The sequence below is a fragment of the Vombatus ursinus genome, unplaced genomic scaffold, assembly GCF_900497805.2.
Source record: "Vombatus ursinus unplaced genomic scaffold, bare-nosed wombat genome assembly UNPS02014773.1, whole genome shotgun sequence".
NCBI lineage: Eukaryota > Metazoa > Chordata > Mammalia > Diprotodontia > Vombatidae > Vombatus > Vombatus ursinus.
Window position 1 is genome coordinate 10,703,662 of NW_020954551.1, and position 16,012 is coordinate 10,719,673.

The 16,012-nt window shown below is 45.4% G+C and overlaps 1 protein-coding gene across 2 annotated transcripts in view; it reads right to left on the minus strand.

Annotated features, from left to right (window-relative positions):
- Positions 1-9,276, minus strand: part of ADAMTS9 (ADAM metallopeptidase with thrombospondin type 1 motif 9) — a 195,313-nt gene extending 186,037 nt beyond the window's left edge. For both annotated transcript variants that reach the window (XM_027863777.1, XM_027863776.1), the window contains exons 1-3: positions 9,162-9,276; positions 8,238-8,644; positions 639-801 (exon numbers count right to left, since the gene is read on the minus strand). In XM_027863777.1, coding sequence (XP_027719578.1) covers positions 639-801; positions 8,238-8,644; positions 9,162-9,276 — 685 coding nt within the window. The remainder of the gene's footprint in view (positions 1-638; positions 802-8,237; positions 8,645-9,161) is intronic.
- Positions 9,277-16,012: the final 6,736 nt, after the last annotated feature.

Below are 16,012 nucleotides of genomic sequence, written 5' to 3' on the forward strand. Positions count from 1 at the left end.
ACTTAAAAATAACAAACAAATCAGAAAGTGAAGAAATAAAAATCTGATTCACAGCCAAATATATAATCCATAGGCTTGCTTGCAATCATACTTCCTCAGACAACAGAACATTAAATGCACACCAGTATAAAGAAGACCATGTGTCCACAATTTGAAGGAATTGGGGAGAATCTCAGAAGCAAGGTTCTGTGGGCTGATGGAAAGGGGCCATTTTCATGGCTGACACAGCATCATAGTTAGAAATGCATAAACAAGTGTAAGATCCGTGATTTCTGCAAGGTCAAGGAATTTGCCAGTGCGCAGGGTCATCAAGGCAAGGCTGCAAGCCATCTATGACTTCTGAGAGAAATCCTACTCGAGGCCCCCAGGGTTAAGTCACTGCCCCAAGGTCATAGAACTAATAAGGGCTAGAATTCAGACTTAAATCCAGGTCTTCCTGACCTATAAGCCTATCACTTTCTCTACCATGTTGCCTCTAAAAACTAAAATAAAATTTCATCAGGAGAAGTTGAGGGAATGTGGACTACACAGGAAGACTCTGGCTTCAAGGACCAGCTCTATCTATCTTCTAAGGTACCTCTGGAGATTCACCACATCAGCTGAGTCACAGTTTACCACTATAAATTCAATCAAGTTACCTTTTGTCTCACAGGTGCGTCTTCTGGCGGCCGAGTCTTGGCTAGGAGCGCTTCGCCGATAAACCACATGGGGCTTGTTGTGCTCATCTTCATATTCTTGGCCATCCAGGAGCAGCAGGGGTTCTATAAAATAGTCCCCATCATGAGACCGGAACGTGCCCAGCTGAGAAGAAACGGAGAGAGAAGTGCTCTATTTCACCTCAGTCCACAGCCAACAAAGAGCCAACAACAGTCACACACAATCACTCACACACACACACACACACACACACACACACACACACACACACACACACACACACCCCTTTCTTGAAGCTCAGCTATATAGAGAGCTATTAGCAATCAAGAATTTTAGAACCCCAAAGCATTAGATAAAGAGTGTCTTGCATCAAAGGCAACCTGGGACCAGAGGGTCAGAAATGAGATAAAAAAAGGTAGGTTTGGTGCTGAATTTTTTGCTGGGTAGCACTGAGAATTGGTCCCACTGTTTTGGAAAACTCTTTGGAATTATTCATGAAAAATTACAAAACTATTCATAGCCTTTGACCTGGTCGGTCTTCCTACTAGAATTGTACCTTATGGAGATTACTGATGGCAATAAAAGCCATCTATACAAAAACTGTCCTAGCAGCATATTAGGTAATACTAAAAGAGTCTGGAAGCAAACTGTGCCCCCAACCATTAAGGAATGGCAGAACCAACTATGGTATATCAGTGCAATGGAATATTAGGATGCCTGGCAGCTGGTGGCATAATCCATAGAGTACCAAACCTGGAGTTGAGAAGAACTTAAAATCAGATATGACTGAAAAAACAACTGAAAACAAACAAATGAAAATGGTATAATAGTAGCATCTACCTTGCTGAGTTGTTTTGAGGTTCAAATAAAATAGTATTTGGAAAAATGCTTAGCATAGTACCTGGCACATAACAGGTACAATATAAATGTTATTCCCTTCCCCCTTTCCTAAGGAATAACAATTATGTTTTTTTTCTTTTTTTACGGAATAACAATTATGAATAAATTTTCTAGAACAAAACATCCTTTCTGAGCTGCTCCTAGTATGTTCTGTCATCCCCTATTGCCAGGGTTCTTAAACCATGGACCTCCAATTTTGGGAGAGATCTGTAAATTTAAATAGAAAAATACATCTTTACTTTTCAATAAACTCAAACTTAAATTCAGCATTTCCTTCAACTGTGGATTAAAAAAATATATTCTGAGATGTCCATAGGCTTTATCAGACTACCAAAGGGATCCATGACACATACATATACTCATAAAAAATTTTTTAAAAAAAGTTTAAAACCCTCACCCTATTAGAATGTAAGATCCTCAACAGCAGGGACTGCTTTCATTTTGCATTTCTATCCACAGTGCTTAGTATAGTACCTGTCATAAAATAAGCACCCACTAAATGCTTTCATTCATTCATTCATTCATTCATTCATTCATTCATTCATTCATCCATTCACAGTTTGGTGGAAAGAATGTTGGATTTAGAGGCAGAAAACCTACATTCAAATCCTGGCTCTTCCAGTTAACAGCTTTTTTATCTTGGAACAATTAAGTTTAGTCAAAGGACATAGGTTTAAATCCTAGTTTTCCTCAGTCTTTTCCATATCACAATCAAAGTGAGCATTCTCCCACTCAATACAGGACTGCAAAGTTGTAAATGAGGACAATTTAAAACAGGAAAAAAAAACCGGATCAAATAATAAAAAAAATTTGACACGTAAATTGTGTTTTCAGGTTTGTAGAATGCTCTACAGCCATTTTCACATCTGAGCCTCCTGATAATCCTATAAAGCAGTTACTTACTGCTGTTATCCCCAATTTACAGATAAGGAAACTGAGGCTTACACAGTTAGTAAGTATCAGAGCTGGGATTTGAACCCAGGCCATCTAGAGCCAGTTCAAACAGTGGAGATCATTAAATTTTTCAGTGTTGAGCATGTAAGCCTCAGAAATTGGTAAAGGTTACAAATCAGGGCTTGACTTGTTTATTATTCTCATTATCTAGACTTTAGAAAGTATGGAGAACATGTTAATGTATATCAAACTTAAAAAGTATGGTGTGCATACAATTTTTTTTTGAAAGCTGGTTGTTAAACATTTACCAGCACACCTTGCTACTCTAGTGCAACATTGTTTCTAATGTATCAAAGTTAGGAAACATCTTTCTTTTAAAAATCAGTCAACTGCTGGAATGTAAAGTTGTCCACTATCAGTAGCAATCTCTCTTTTCTACTGTTTTGCTTTCAAGAGTCAGGAAGTGGACTGCACAGCACAGGGATGGGGGGTGGTGTTGTTATCAGATTATATGCTGTTTCAAAATAGAATAGAAAGGAGAAAGGGCAGAGGAGAGAGAAAGAGGAGAGAAGGAGAGATGTTTAGAGTCACTTAACATTTTGGAGTTCTGAGTAAGGAATTTCATTTTGTCTTAAAGGTGGCAAGTACAGCAATATCCACACACCAAGTTAAAAATACAATTCTCTTCTCCCACCTCTGACACTGTGTGAACCCTCAATAGAGGAAATCTTTCTAAGGCTCAGTTTCCTTAACTCTAAAATGAGGGGTTGGACCATGAACTTCTAAGGTTAATAGGCAGCATTTATATGGTTTGCAAAGCACTTTAAGTTTTATCAGGCTTCGTCCTTACAACAACCTTGGCACAGATTGCTATTACTATCTCCATTTTATGGATGGGAAAACTGAGATTCATAAGTTAAATGACTTACCCAAGTCCACACATTTAGTTCGTATGAGGCAGGATTTAAATTCAAGACTTCCTGAGAGTCTCTATTCACTAATTATACCTAGACTATACCTTGTAAAAGTGAGTCATACATATGGAGTCCGTAACTTGGTGTTTCATAAGAAAGAATAATTGCATGCTTTCTATTTTTGAAATTGGAATTTGGGGTAAGGGAAATGTGCACCGATTTACAAGGTAGATTTTAACATGTCCATTTTAACATGATTCTACTCTTACTTTTTCCAGGGGAGAAGGGGGAACAGAAGGAGGGAGGGAAAGAGGGGGAGAGGGGGAGAGGGGGAGAGGAAGAGGGGGAGAGGGAGAGGGAGAGGGAGAGGGAGGGAGGGAGAGAGAGAGAGAGAGAGAGGGGGGGGGGGGGACTAGCAGTTGTCAGGCACCAGAGAAAACTCATCCTCCATGTGTCCCCCAGAGGAGTGAATCTGTGATAAGATGCACTCACATCCTTACATGCTGACTGACACACTGCCAATACCAGCCCATCTCCATCATGCCATCAAGGCCAGTTTCAATATATGAAGTGACAGTTCCTAGGAAAAAGGGTAGGCTAACCAGGCTTGTGGGCAACTACTTAAAATGACAAATACTAATTAGTACCCAATACTCCACAATGCACTAAGTACTGGGGGAGATAAAAATATTAATAACACAAGGTCCCTGTCTTCAAGGCTGAAGAGCTTAGAATGTTAAGAGCAGGGCTTATGACCTATCTCATTCGACCCTTATCCTCTACTAATTATAGGAAACCAGATCTATAGCAGGAAGGTTCCTTAAAGACCATCTAGTTCAACCTCTTCCTTTAATAAATGAAAAAACTGAGGCCAAAGAAGACCAAATAATATGGCTAATGTCCCATGGGCAGAAGTAAGAATCAAAGGAAGGATCTGACCCTACATCTTTGGATTCCAGAGTTAAGGCTCTTTCTGAAGTACCCAGAATTCAAGGTCCCATGTTTACATCCTGGGTCTGCCTTTTCCTAGCTGTGTGATCTTGGGTAAAGTAACTTAATGTTTCTGGTCTTTAAAAAGCTGCAAATCACCACACACACACACACACACATCACAACTGAGCTTCACAAAAAACCAGAGACACAGGTATTGCAGTTATTATTATGCCAATCTTACAGATAAGGAAATGGAAACTCTAATGATTTAGTTATGATCACAGGTAGCTAGCCAGTAACACAAACAGATCTGAACCCACTTCTTCCTGACTCCACATCAAATAGTCCTTCCTCTGGGCCAAGCTTCCTTGGGGGGCAGCTTTTTTCTTTCTTCCACTCCAGTGTCTCTGCATCTTTTTTGGGGGGGGGTAACCACAGGACAACATACTCAGATCAAAAATGGACCTTTGAGATCATCTATGTCTACCCCTTCCATTTTCCAGATGTGAAAAATGAGGCCAAGAGAGCTCAGTGACTTAGCTTTATCATGGTCAGAGCCTCCACATTGCCAGTATATCAGTCTTTCCTTTCTTTCACTTGGAGGAGGGAGAAGTTACATAATGATGGATTTTTAGGCTGGAAAGGACTTCAGAGATCGTCTACACTAACCCTTCGTTTTAAAGATGAGGAAAATGAGAACCAGAGAAGTTAAATAACAAAATCACATAAGTAATAAGTGAAGAGGCAAGGTGAAAAGTCTGGATTGAAAGGGACTGAATTCAAAATCTGCCTGCCTGTCACCTCCTACCTGTGTGGCCTTGGAAAAGTCACTTCACTCTTCTGGGGTTCAGTTTCTACATCTGAAAATAAGAGGAGGCTGAACTGGATGACCTCAAAAATGCCTTCCTGTGTGATCCTATGATTGCTAGGCTGTTCAAAGGCTAAACAGCCTTCTTAGTGGTGCCCAAAGGTGGAGTCCCACTATTGTTCTAGCCCTTTTCCTTTTATCTGCAGGTCAAGAAGACAAGATACCAAATTGCTGTCACTGGAGTCTACCTCTTATCTTAGGGTTAGAAACCGAGATGGACTGGGGGCAGGGCAGCCTCCAACTTTAACTTTCTGATCATTTATTAAACATAGACCTTTGTTTCTGAGGCAGTTTGGGGTCATCAAAGGAGCTCTGAAATCTGGCCAGGGCAATCAGGGCCCAGATCATTGTTCATCTTCACTTTCTGCCGGAAAGACATCTTGATAAGCAAGTTCTACATTGTTCACAATGAGATCAACAAGCATGTATTAAGGCCGACAATGTGCCAAGCACTGTGCTGAGTGCTGGGGTTACAAAGAATGATAATAATTGTCCCTGCCCTCAGGTAGCTTATATGTAACTGATCACAATTTAGACCTATCATATTTACTTCCATTCAGTCAGCATTCAAATGCTTAGTATGTACCAGGAACTTCCAAAAGGTTGTGAGCTTACAAGTAAAACATAACAGAATGCAAGCTTTTTGGAGATAGGTTTTTGTTTTGTTTTGTTTTGTTTTTTTTCCTTTTCTCCTCTGAATCCTATCACTGAGTCCAACACCTGTAGCACATATATTAGGTACTGAGTATTTGGTGTATTTAATTGAATAACAGAGAAGTCAAACAATCAAGGTCAAAACAATCCCCCCAAAGGTCTTTCCCCACTTCCCCCCACCAATCAAGGAAACCACTACCAGACACTAGTGGAGAGCCTTACATTTGGACCTTTCTTAAGTCTCTTAAAGGCATCCTTGGGATTCATCCCGGAGGGGGAGGAGTGTTTAGGACGTTTACAATTTGGGCATTTAAACCCTCAATTCCCTCCCCCATCGTCCTGGGATCCAGGTAGAACCCCTGCCGAGGCTTTCAGGGGGGTCTGGAAGAGTTCGGGACACCGCCTAGCCTTGACTTCCCACCTTCTCCCCACAGCATCCTCTCCCTGGGCACCACCAACAGCGGCTGATCTTTTGCCCTCTGGCTGGGGGCGGGATGATTCACCGCACCCCCCTCAGCGCCCAAGTCCCGTCTCCGCCCACCCAAACACAATCACAACAACTCTACGCGTCTGGCAGCTGCTACTGCAGGCGTTCTCTCCTCGACTTAGGAAAGGGGACCTAGCCGTCCGGGGGCTTTGCCCCTGCTTTCAGCAAGATGGGACGTCGATGCACCAACCCTGCGTCAAACTCGCAGGGCCCCCGATGCTGCCCACATCTGGACACCTGGGTTACTCTCCACCCCAGGAAGGAGGGATTGAGTACCTGCGGGGCAGGGGTAAGTTGAAGGAAACCCCTCCAGGAGAAAAGGGAAGGGGCGGAGGGAAGGGGGTCAAGTAAGCTACTCTACGTTAGCAGAACTGTCCCTTGGGGGAGGGTCTGAGACCCTACCTAACCCACCGCCCAGTACAATTGGAAAACGCCACCCAAAAAACTTTCTGCGTCACTAAGTGCGTTGCAAAAATACAAACTCTCCTGGGATGCTAAGACTATCCGTTCCTACCCTATCCCGAAATCTCTTCGACCCTTCCCGAGTGGACAGCACCTTCCCCCTCCCACGAGGTTATACACCGAAGGCTGTAGGTCGGGGGGCAAAGTACCCCAGCAAATGCGCAACTGCCGCCTGCCGTGGGAGACGGCAGTCCCTTCCTCCTCCCCAAATGAAACTTGAGACGCCAGCTCCCCCTCCCGGTCCTGCCTCCCTCCCCCCCCCCCCCCACCCCAACCCATCTCTGTTGGGTGTCCAGTCCCCCGAAGGAACTCGGTGAAACCGCGCCCCCAGCCCTCCCCCACTGGCCTCCCTGGCCACTCTACCCAGAGCCTGGCCGACAGGGCGCAGGGTGCCCCCTGGCAGACTGTGGGGGCTGTTCCATTGCCTCCACCTTAATTAAACGTGTCCGGGACGGGCTCCTCCTCTTGGCCCCGGGCAAGCCCCTTCCCGCTCCGCCCCCAACTCCCCGCCCCCCTCTTACTCCTTGGGTCCCTCCCGCTCTGAATCCATCAATCCTCCCTTGGGTTCCGTGAGTGATGGTCGGTTACGTCGTCGGTCCAACTAATCTAAAAAGAACTGGGTCCCTTCCTGAGAGGAAAGACCGCACAAACCCTCTGTCTCTCTCTCCCTTTTCCCTTCCCCTCCCTCCAGTTCAGTCCCGTCCGGTCCCAAGAAGTTCTCTCTCTCTCCCAGCTACTGGGAATGGAGCCCTCTGCCTCCTTCACAGCCTGGAGACGATGCCTGACCACCAATAAAGCCGCGGGTCCGCCCCTTCCCTCAACTTCTCCCTCTGGTGATAACCACCCAAACAACTCCACATGGATTTCACTTTACTGGACGCTCCCAGGCAGAATTACAGTGCTAGGCAGAAGTAAATCGAGCTGCATCTGTCGATAAGTCTGCATCTAAACAACATCGAAACAAATCTAGTGTCCTGTATGCTCCTTGAGGGCAGGGGGTATCTGTCATAGATATTATTATTCCTCATCTCTCTGTCCTCCGGAATCCTAAGATTATCTCCAATTTGTCCTGTCTTTATCTTGTTTGTACACAGCTGTATGTTGTTTCCCTCATTAGACGGCGAGTCCCCTGAGGGGAGGGACTGTCTTTTGCCTTTCTTTGTATCCCCAGCACTTAACACTGTGTCTGGCACATAGTAGGCCCTTAGCAAGTGCTGGTTGATTTGCACATAGTAGGATATACAAACATACATACATACATATGTATACACACACATATATATGTATTTGTTGTTGTTGTTCAATTGTGATAGACTGCCTAGTGATGTGACAAGGGATGGATGCCTGTCCAGGAAGTTTTAAAGGCACCCCCTCCAGCACCCAGAACGTGGGGTTACAAAGATCAGAGGGCAATTAAGACGTCAGTAAACGGGGAGGGAGGCCTGGAGGAAAGGAAGGGAGCACTTACCATTCCTGAACAGAGGCTTATTACAGCTGTGTGCTCGGACTTGGTATTGACATGTCCTCTATAGAAACAGTGCTTGAGCTCAGAGTCCTCTTCGGCATAAAACTTTGTTTGGTTAACCCCGGGTTCTCCGAGGAGGGTGACAGTGAAAAGTGGGGCGATAAATCCGGCATGGGCTGTGAGATTAAATAGAAACTGCTGCCCGAAAGCGGAGAGTCGATAGTGAGCCTGGGAAGAGGAAGAGGTAGAGAAAGAGGAGGAGGTGGTTGCTGCGGGCCAGGGGTCAGTGTCAGAATTAATACTCCTTCGTCTTCTTTTGAAGTGCATGTTCGTGGGAAAAGCTTCTCCCAGGGCATTCACTCGGGTGGGAGACACGATCTCGTATTCACCAAGACTCTCCAACAGTTTAACTGCAAAGCAAGGCAGACAAATGCACAATTCAAGTTTCCTCCGAGCTTGATTAAAGGGAAGGCGGGAGGAAAGGAGGGAGAGAAGGGAGTTGGGGGGGGGGGCCAGCATTGCCCCGGCTTATCTCAATAGAGTTCTTCCTGCCTGTCAAAATCCGCCCCGCTGCCCTCCACCTTCTACCGTGGGGCTGGGAGCAGCTAGGTAGCTTTGGGGCGGGAGATCAGGTTAAACCTCGGCCTGGCCGGGTAAGGGGCGGTGGGGGTGGGGGGTGGCCTGCGAGGGGGAATTAGAAAGCCGGCTCTAAAGTGTCATTCACTAGCCATTAGCTGCAAAATACAAAAGGCGAGTTACAGATACAGCGAGGCGGGAGGGGGAGGCTTCTTTCGAGGAAACACACAAGCCATCGGGTCCTGCTGCCCTGCGGGAGTCCGAGCCGGGCGGGCGCTGGGAGGATCGGGGGATGGGGGGTCCTGGAGGCCAGGGGCAAACTCGGACACATGGGTGATGGGTACTCATTACCTTGTCGCGGGTGCAGTTTCGTTTTCGAGAGCGCTGCAGCCTGCAGGGTCATCTCCAATAGATCCCACACGAGTAACATGAGTAGTAATCCCACTGCCCAGGATACAAACTGCATGGTGCTCCCCCCACCCCTCCCCCGCGGCCCCCACCCCCGCTCTCCTCTTCTCGGCGGCGGCGGCGGCGGCGGCGATCCTCGGGCACGGCTCGGTTAGGCTCCGCCTGCGTGTGCGCGACCCGCTGCTCCGAGAAGGGGCCAGGAGAAGGGACCGGGAGCGAGCGAGCCGGGAGAGCGAGCGAGCGAGCGGGCTGGCGGGCGAGCTCGGGGCTTCCGGAGGGCTCCCCCGCTTAGGAGGCGCTCCACGCCGGGGCCGAGGGTCCCGTCGGAGGTGCAACGAACGGCCCCGCCTGCGCGGAGAACTGGAGCAGCGGCACGAGCGGCGAGAAGCGGGCGCGCCTCCCCGGCAGCACCGGCATAATGGAGCAGCCGCAGCGGCCGGCTGAAGGAGTGCGGGTGCGGGGGCGCTCGGGGCTCTCGGGGCGCACGCCGCCGCCGGGGCGCTTGGAGCCCACCGAGCCGCGCTGCTGCCGCCGCCGCTGCTGCTGTTGCTGCTGCCGCACGGAGCGGGGGGCGTTGGGGGTGGCCGGCTTGGCCCGCGGGAACACGGCCGCTCAAATAGCCCCGGTGCACGCCTCTTGGAGGAGGGCAGCGGAGCTGAGGGGAGGGGAATGCGAGAGCCCAGGGACCCGCCTCCTTTTGAGACCTTGGCCCTCGGCTGCTGGTCAAGACCCCGAGCAGCTGAGCCGAGGCGAGCCGCAGCGCTAGTGTTAGCTAACTAACCCCCAAGGACGCTTCCTTAGGTGGAGGGGGCGCCCGCAGTTAGCTAGCGGGAGGAGGGATCAGGGGCTTGGTTTCCCCTTCGGCTTTCCTTTTTAAGAGCGAGGAGTCTCACAGAAGGTGGAGAAGCGATTGGCTGGTCGCGGCTGTGCCCGGCTACTCCCAAAGTTTGTTCTCTCTGATTTTAACTGGAAAATGGAAAGGGACGAAAGTGACTGTGCTCTCCAACCCAGCCACCACTTTCCATCAACATACAAACGATCCTTTTTTAGTGGAAGCCATCGTGAAGGGACATCTCTTTCAGTTCCTTCCCACCACGGGCTTGGTGACAAAAAAGTTAACTGCCTGGACCAAGTTTTAACTCAGTCTTGGAGAACAGCGGACAATTTCCAGGGCAGAGCTGGGGGCTGGCGGAGACTTTAGAAGAAGGGGCTGTTTTGACGCCTTTTTCTGCGGTTAATTACATTGCAGCGGGGGGGGGGGGGGGGGCCCCCCCGGGGCGTTGTGGGGGGGGGGGGGGGGGGGGGGGGGGGGGGGGGGGGAGACGCACCCCGGGCGCTTAGAGATGAGGGGCTTGGGGAGGGCTGGATATGGAGTGGCTGCCCCCCTCTCCCGATTTCTCAATCCCGTTCTTAGCTGTGATTGTTGCCAAAGACAGATGCTTAAAAGAGATCATAGCTGTAAATTACACTTTAAGTTTTTAATTTGTGAAGTTTACAGCAAGGGGAAGGGAAGGGAGGAGAGGGGAAAGAAATAAAGAGCAAGAAAGAAGGGGGAAAGGAAAGCGACAAAGAAGAGCTCACGTCAATTGCTACATTGTAACAAGTCTTTGACACAGTTACAAATAAGCCATGGACTGAGGAAAGTTTTGTTGAGATTTTTTCGGTCAGTGAAACTTGACATAGGATGGACTATTTATGCCTAAGTAAGAATACCCAGAGTCACTAAGCTCAACTACCCGAGTTTGACTGAAAAGCTAATGGCCATTTTGTAAGCTGCCCTTTGGCTGAGTGAATTGTATTAGAGGTGGGCGCTTGCTTTCTTCTGTTTTGGTGACAGAGAATATTGTGGAAGCCCTGATATTTCTAAACAGCACAGTTTATACAACGACATATTTTAGGCTACCAGGTCCTCTTGTCTAACTATTCCGGAAGTTTCTTAATGGAGAAGCTGTTTCCAATAAGAGAGATATGGATTTGATCTGTGATTTTCCTTCTACTCATACTTTATCTGCCATTGCATAGAGCACAGAAAGGTTAAGTTACTCACCCGGGGTCACACAGTCAGTCTGTATCAGAGGCAGAAGTGGAACACAGATCTTCAAGCTCCAGCTACTATTCCATGTTGCCTTCCCACCCCCCCCATAAAGTAACTGATAATATATAATGGAACAGATATAAACATCATCTAGAAGAAGCGATTTCACTGCAGTTCACACAATTCACATTACTGAATCCTTATGTAAAATGCTAATTTCAATACCAATAGTATCAAAACAATTTTGATAGTAATAATTGATAGTACTATTTTGATAATAATAATTAGGCACCTAAGGTAAGAGCTTTAGAGCTAGCTGTCATTTCATCCAAGCCCCTCATTTTACAGATGTGGAAGCTCAGGGAATTTTAGAGAGTGATTTGATCAGTCACACAGTTAATGACAGAGCCAAGATTTGAACTTAGTTCTTGGGACTTCAAAGTCACTGATCTTTTCTCCTATATGTCAGTCAACTTGCATTAATTAAGCACCCACTGTGTACCTACCAGGCACTGAACTAAGTGCAGCGGCATAGGATGAAAAGGAAAGAACAAACAATACTTGCTCTCCAGTAGTTCACTAATAGAAGAGATCACATACAATCACATACAAACAAGACATAGACAAGATCAATCTGGGGGTCACATGGCAAAGGCGGTAAGATCAAGTAGAACCTGGAAAGGTTCCTTTCCTACCACACCCCCTTATCTTATTAGGCATATATGCCATTTTATATAAAGGTATATGTAATGAGAGCCAACCTAAGCCATCCTGTTTCTGACCCATCCTGACCCTGTGGCCTAGATCAGTAACTACCTTCTCATTTCCCCAGGCGTCTCTCTATGAATATAAATTGCTGAGCAGTTGTGGGTTGGTAGGAAAAGTTTCCAGACCCACGTTCCCCACGCCAATGAGATCACAAGTCCAGTCTAATATATGTGTGTATAAGTGTGCATGTATATGTATACATAGATACATATGTGTGTATATGTATACATAGATACATGTACACACATATAAGTGTATGTTTATATACACATATACGTGTATGTTTATATACACATATACATATGTGTGTAATCTAATAAATTGTATATATTAAAAGTTTCCCAAGGTTGTTTGAAGAGAATAATTGGGAAATATTAGGACAATGAAATTATTTTCATATTATTATTGCAAGACCACCATTGAAATGTTCTTTATATATGTGTATATATATGCACACACACATATATACATATACATATATATATTTAAAGATTTGTTCCTTCCCAGTTGTTTAAAGACCTGTGGATTGTAAGTGGTTAACACTTCAGATATATTAAACAAATCATTATTTAGGAATAAAAGATCCTCTTTGATGAACTTATGATTTCAGAGATATTAGAGATTAGAGCTGGAAGGGACGTTAGAGGTTGTTTAGGCCAAGGTCATTTTATAGAAGAGGAAATAGATTCAGAGAAGTTTAGCAATTCACCCAAGCTCACACAGGGCAGATTTTAAGGAAGTAGGTTGGAATTCAAACTCATGTCCTCTAGTATTAGAGCCCAGCACTCTTCTCAGGGCTCCATAGGATCCCTGTTTCTCGACTACCTTCACAGGACTTGACTTTAAGGAGGATATCATCTCCAGCAGATCAGTTCTTCCAATTTTCTTTCTTTGGAAGAACACTCAGTCATTCCCTCAATAGATGGCAGAGATCTTCTGATGACTAGACCTCCAACCTAAAAACTGCTACTTGGGAAGGAGGGTGGTCTTAAGCATTAGTAAATAGGAATCCCACACAAAACCCTTCTACTGTTGGTTTATCTATAGGATGAACATGGGGCAAATGTGTCACATAATCTTTTGAAGACTAGATCTTTAGACAAAGTGAAATAGAGAATTGAGCCAATTGACTAAGCCTTGCCCCCATCCCTCACATATTGGCTTCAAGAAAACAGATAACTGAGGCTAAAGTTGTTGGGTATCTGGGTTGTTGGCTTTTATTTTTTTCCCTTTTTGCTTGAATTACCTGGATAATTGTCTTAATCCCATTCAGCATGGGCTTTTTCCCCCATTTTTTTTTAAGATGGTGAAGGTGTACTATTCTGTTGGCGGTCCAGTGTTGACTCTTCCTTGAACTCTTCCTTTGCCTTTCCTCTGTGGATGCTAAAGCACCACCTTTGTCAAAACCCAAGACTGTTTGATTATAGATATTATAGGCATAAACAGGTAGATAGAATTACCCAGAATCCGGAAATGAAAGATCAATTTTTCAAGTCAATTGTCTCCTTCTAAATATTTGCTGCAAAGGAGCTGAGCCATTTGAGGTCAACTGAAGTCGATGGATGGCTAGCTCCAACAAATTGTCCACTGAGGTTTCTTTTAAACCTAACCTTTTTCATAGGCAAGGTTCTTTCCCTAGGGAAAGAGGTGAGGATTAAACAGAAGGGGAGATAATGCAGTTAATGATATTAAGAAGACTTCTCAAAACTATCGTTTGACAAAGTTAAATTTCCAGAGAGCTACTGTATGTAAAAAAAAAAAAAAAGGGAGATTGGGGGGCTGTTCCTTTGTTTCCTCGGGGGGGGGGGGGGGGGGAGAGGAGAGGAGGTTGACCCTAGAGAAGAATGGGAACATTGATAGAAACTGGGAGAAGCAAGGAGGGAAACTAATGCTAATAATTTCCTTCAGTGTCAGGCAGTTGAAGATTTTTGGAAATGAGTAATCCTATTCTGATGCATGACAGTTAGGGTTGGGTGGAAGCGTTGGGTGAGGAATGTCAGTCAGCAGAGTGGGGCTTTATTTTCTGGGTGACCCTGAGGAGGCACTAACCTTTCTGTCCTTAGTTCCTTATTTGCAAGAAGGGAACGGACTGTTCCCATAATTACCATATGAGGAAATTATTTGAGGTTAAAAAGTGTATAAAACAATATGTTTGATAGTTAAATGGTCTATATATAACATGACACTTTCCTTTCTGTGTCAGTTCCCTTATAAGAAAACCAAATTCAAAGATGTCATCAAATTGGGGAATTCTGAGATAGCATTTCCAAAGCTCTATATGGAGGTGATGCTCCATGTAAAATGTGCTGAGCTGGGGATCTCTTTGGGGATAGGAGATAGAGATTGGACTTGTGGTATCACTCAGGGAGGGAACTGCCTCTAGGGTATCTCAGCAGCTTCTCTGTATCTTGGAGTCCTAGGGTCTGCTTAGAAAACTGAGAGCCACGGGGCTTTGCCCAGGGTCACACAGCCAATATGTGGAAGAGACAGCATGTAGAGGAGAGACTTGAACCTAGGTCATTTTTATTGCAAGCCCTGTTCCCTACCCATTTGTATCACAGCCTTTCCCAATTTCTTAAATGGGGTGTATTTGTTGCTATCTTATTTTTGGTTTTTACTTGGCCTAATGAATGTGGTCAGTAACACAGTAGTCATTTCCTTTAAAAGCATTATACCAAGGATTCCAATCATCCATCCAATCACTCAGGTCTGCAAAGTCTGAGTCATCCATTTTCCCCTCTCCCTCAATCCCCATATCCAACCAGTTGCCAAGTCTTGTAGACTGTATAAGCACATCTCTTTCTTCCTCTACTCTAATCACACAGAGGCCACCCTAGTTCAGACCCCCATGTTGACAGTAACTGTTCTCCCTGTCTCTAGGCTCTCCCATTCCAATTCATCCTCCTCGTAACATCAGCTAATTTTCATAAAACACAGCTCTGACTCCTCCCTCACTCTCTTACTCAGAAAGCTTCTGTAGCTCCCCATTACCTCTAGTGTAAAATACAAAACAATCTATTTGGCATTTGAAGCCCTTTCCCAGCTAACTCCAATTTATCTTCCCTGATTGACTTCACATCACTACCCTATATGCATTTTAAAGATTCACCTGGCACTTGTCTGCTTGCTGTGCTCTGTGTATGACATTCGAATTCGTCTCTGTAACTCTTCATAAGCTTTCCTCCAAACCTGGAATGGAGCAGCTCTCTTTAAGGGTTACCACAGGTGCCATCCTCTATAAAAGATCTATCATGAGCTCGCCAATTGTAGCACTCTCTCTCACCCAAATTGTTTTCATTTCCCTTGTTTATATAATGGATTTATACAGTTGTGTGCGTGTTGTATCTCTCTGATAAAATGTAAGCTTTTTGAGGGCAGTAACTATTTTTTAAACTTTGTATTCCCAGCACCTAGCCTAGTTCACTGTATATTGTAAGCACTTAATAAATGCTTGTGGAATGGGTGACTCTTTGAATATTAGCTCCCCCCACCCCCACATTCTTGTATGTGGGTATGGTGCTTGTAATTGAGGTTAGAATCTGGAAGGAAACATTGACTTAGAATATACTGATTTTGTCAGTGTCTCCGGGCCTCCTGGGGTCAGCCTAGGTGACTTCTGATGGCCCTTCCAGTTTTAAATCTATGGCCGGGGGAGTAATATCTAAGTGCCTTGCAGAAAAGGACAGCACTCTGGTGTCCTTTGTAATGGATCCCTTCAGAACCTCCAAGTCAGGATTCCACATCCCTCAAAGAACATAACAATCAAACCTGGTTTCCTGCTGGCTACTGGAAGACAAAATCCTGCTCTAGGAGTTGGAGCTGAACCCCTAAATGGTGTCTGAAGATCGAGGTCACCAGGTCTGATCCCAAAATGTTTTTCAATCTAAGTTGAATGATATATAAATGAAGAGTTATAAAGATAAGTTCACTGTGAGCAAGAAATGTTCATGTGTAGCCCAAATAAGTATGTGAGATAAACTAGCATGTATTC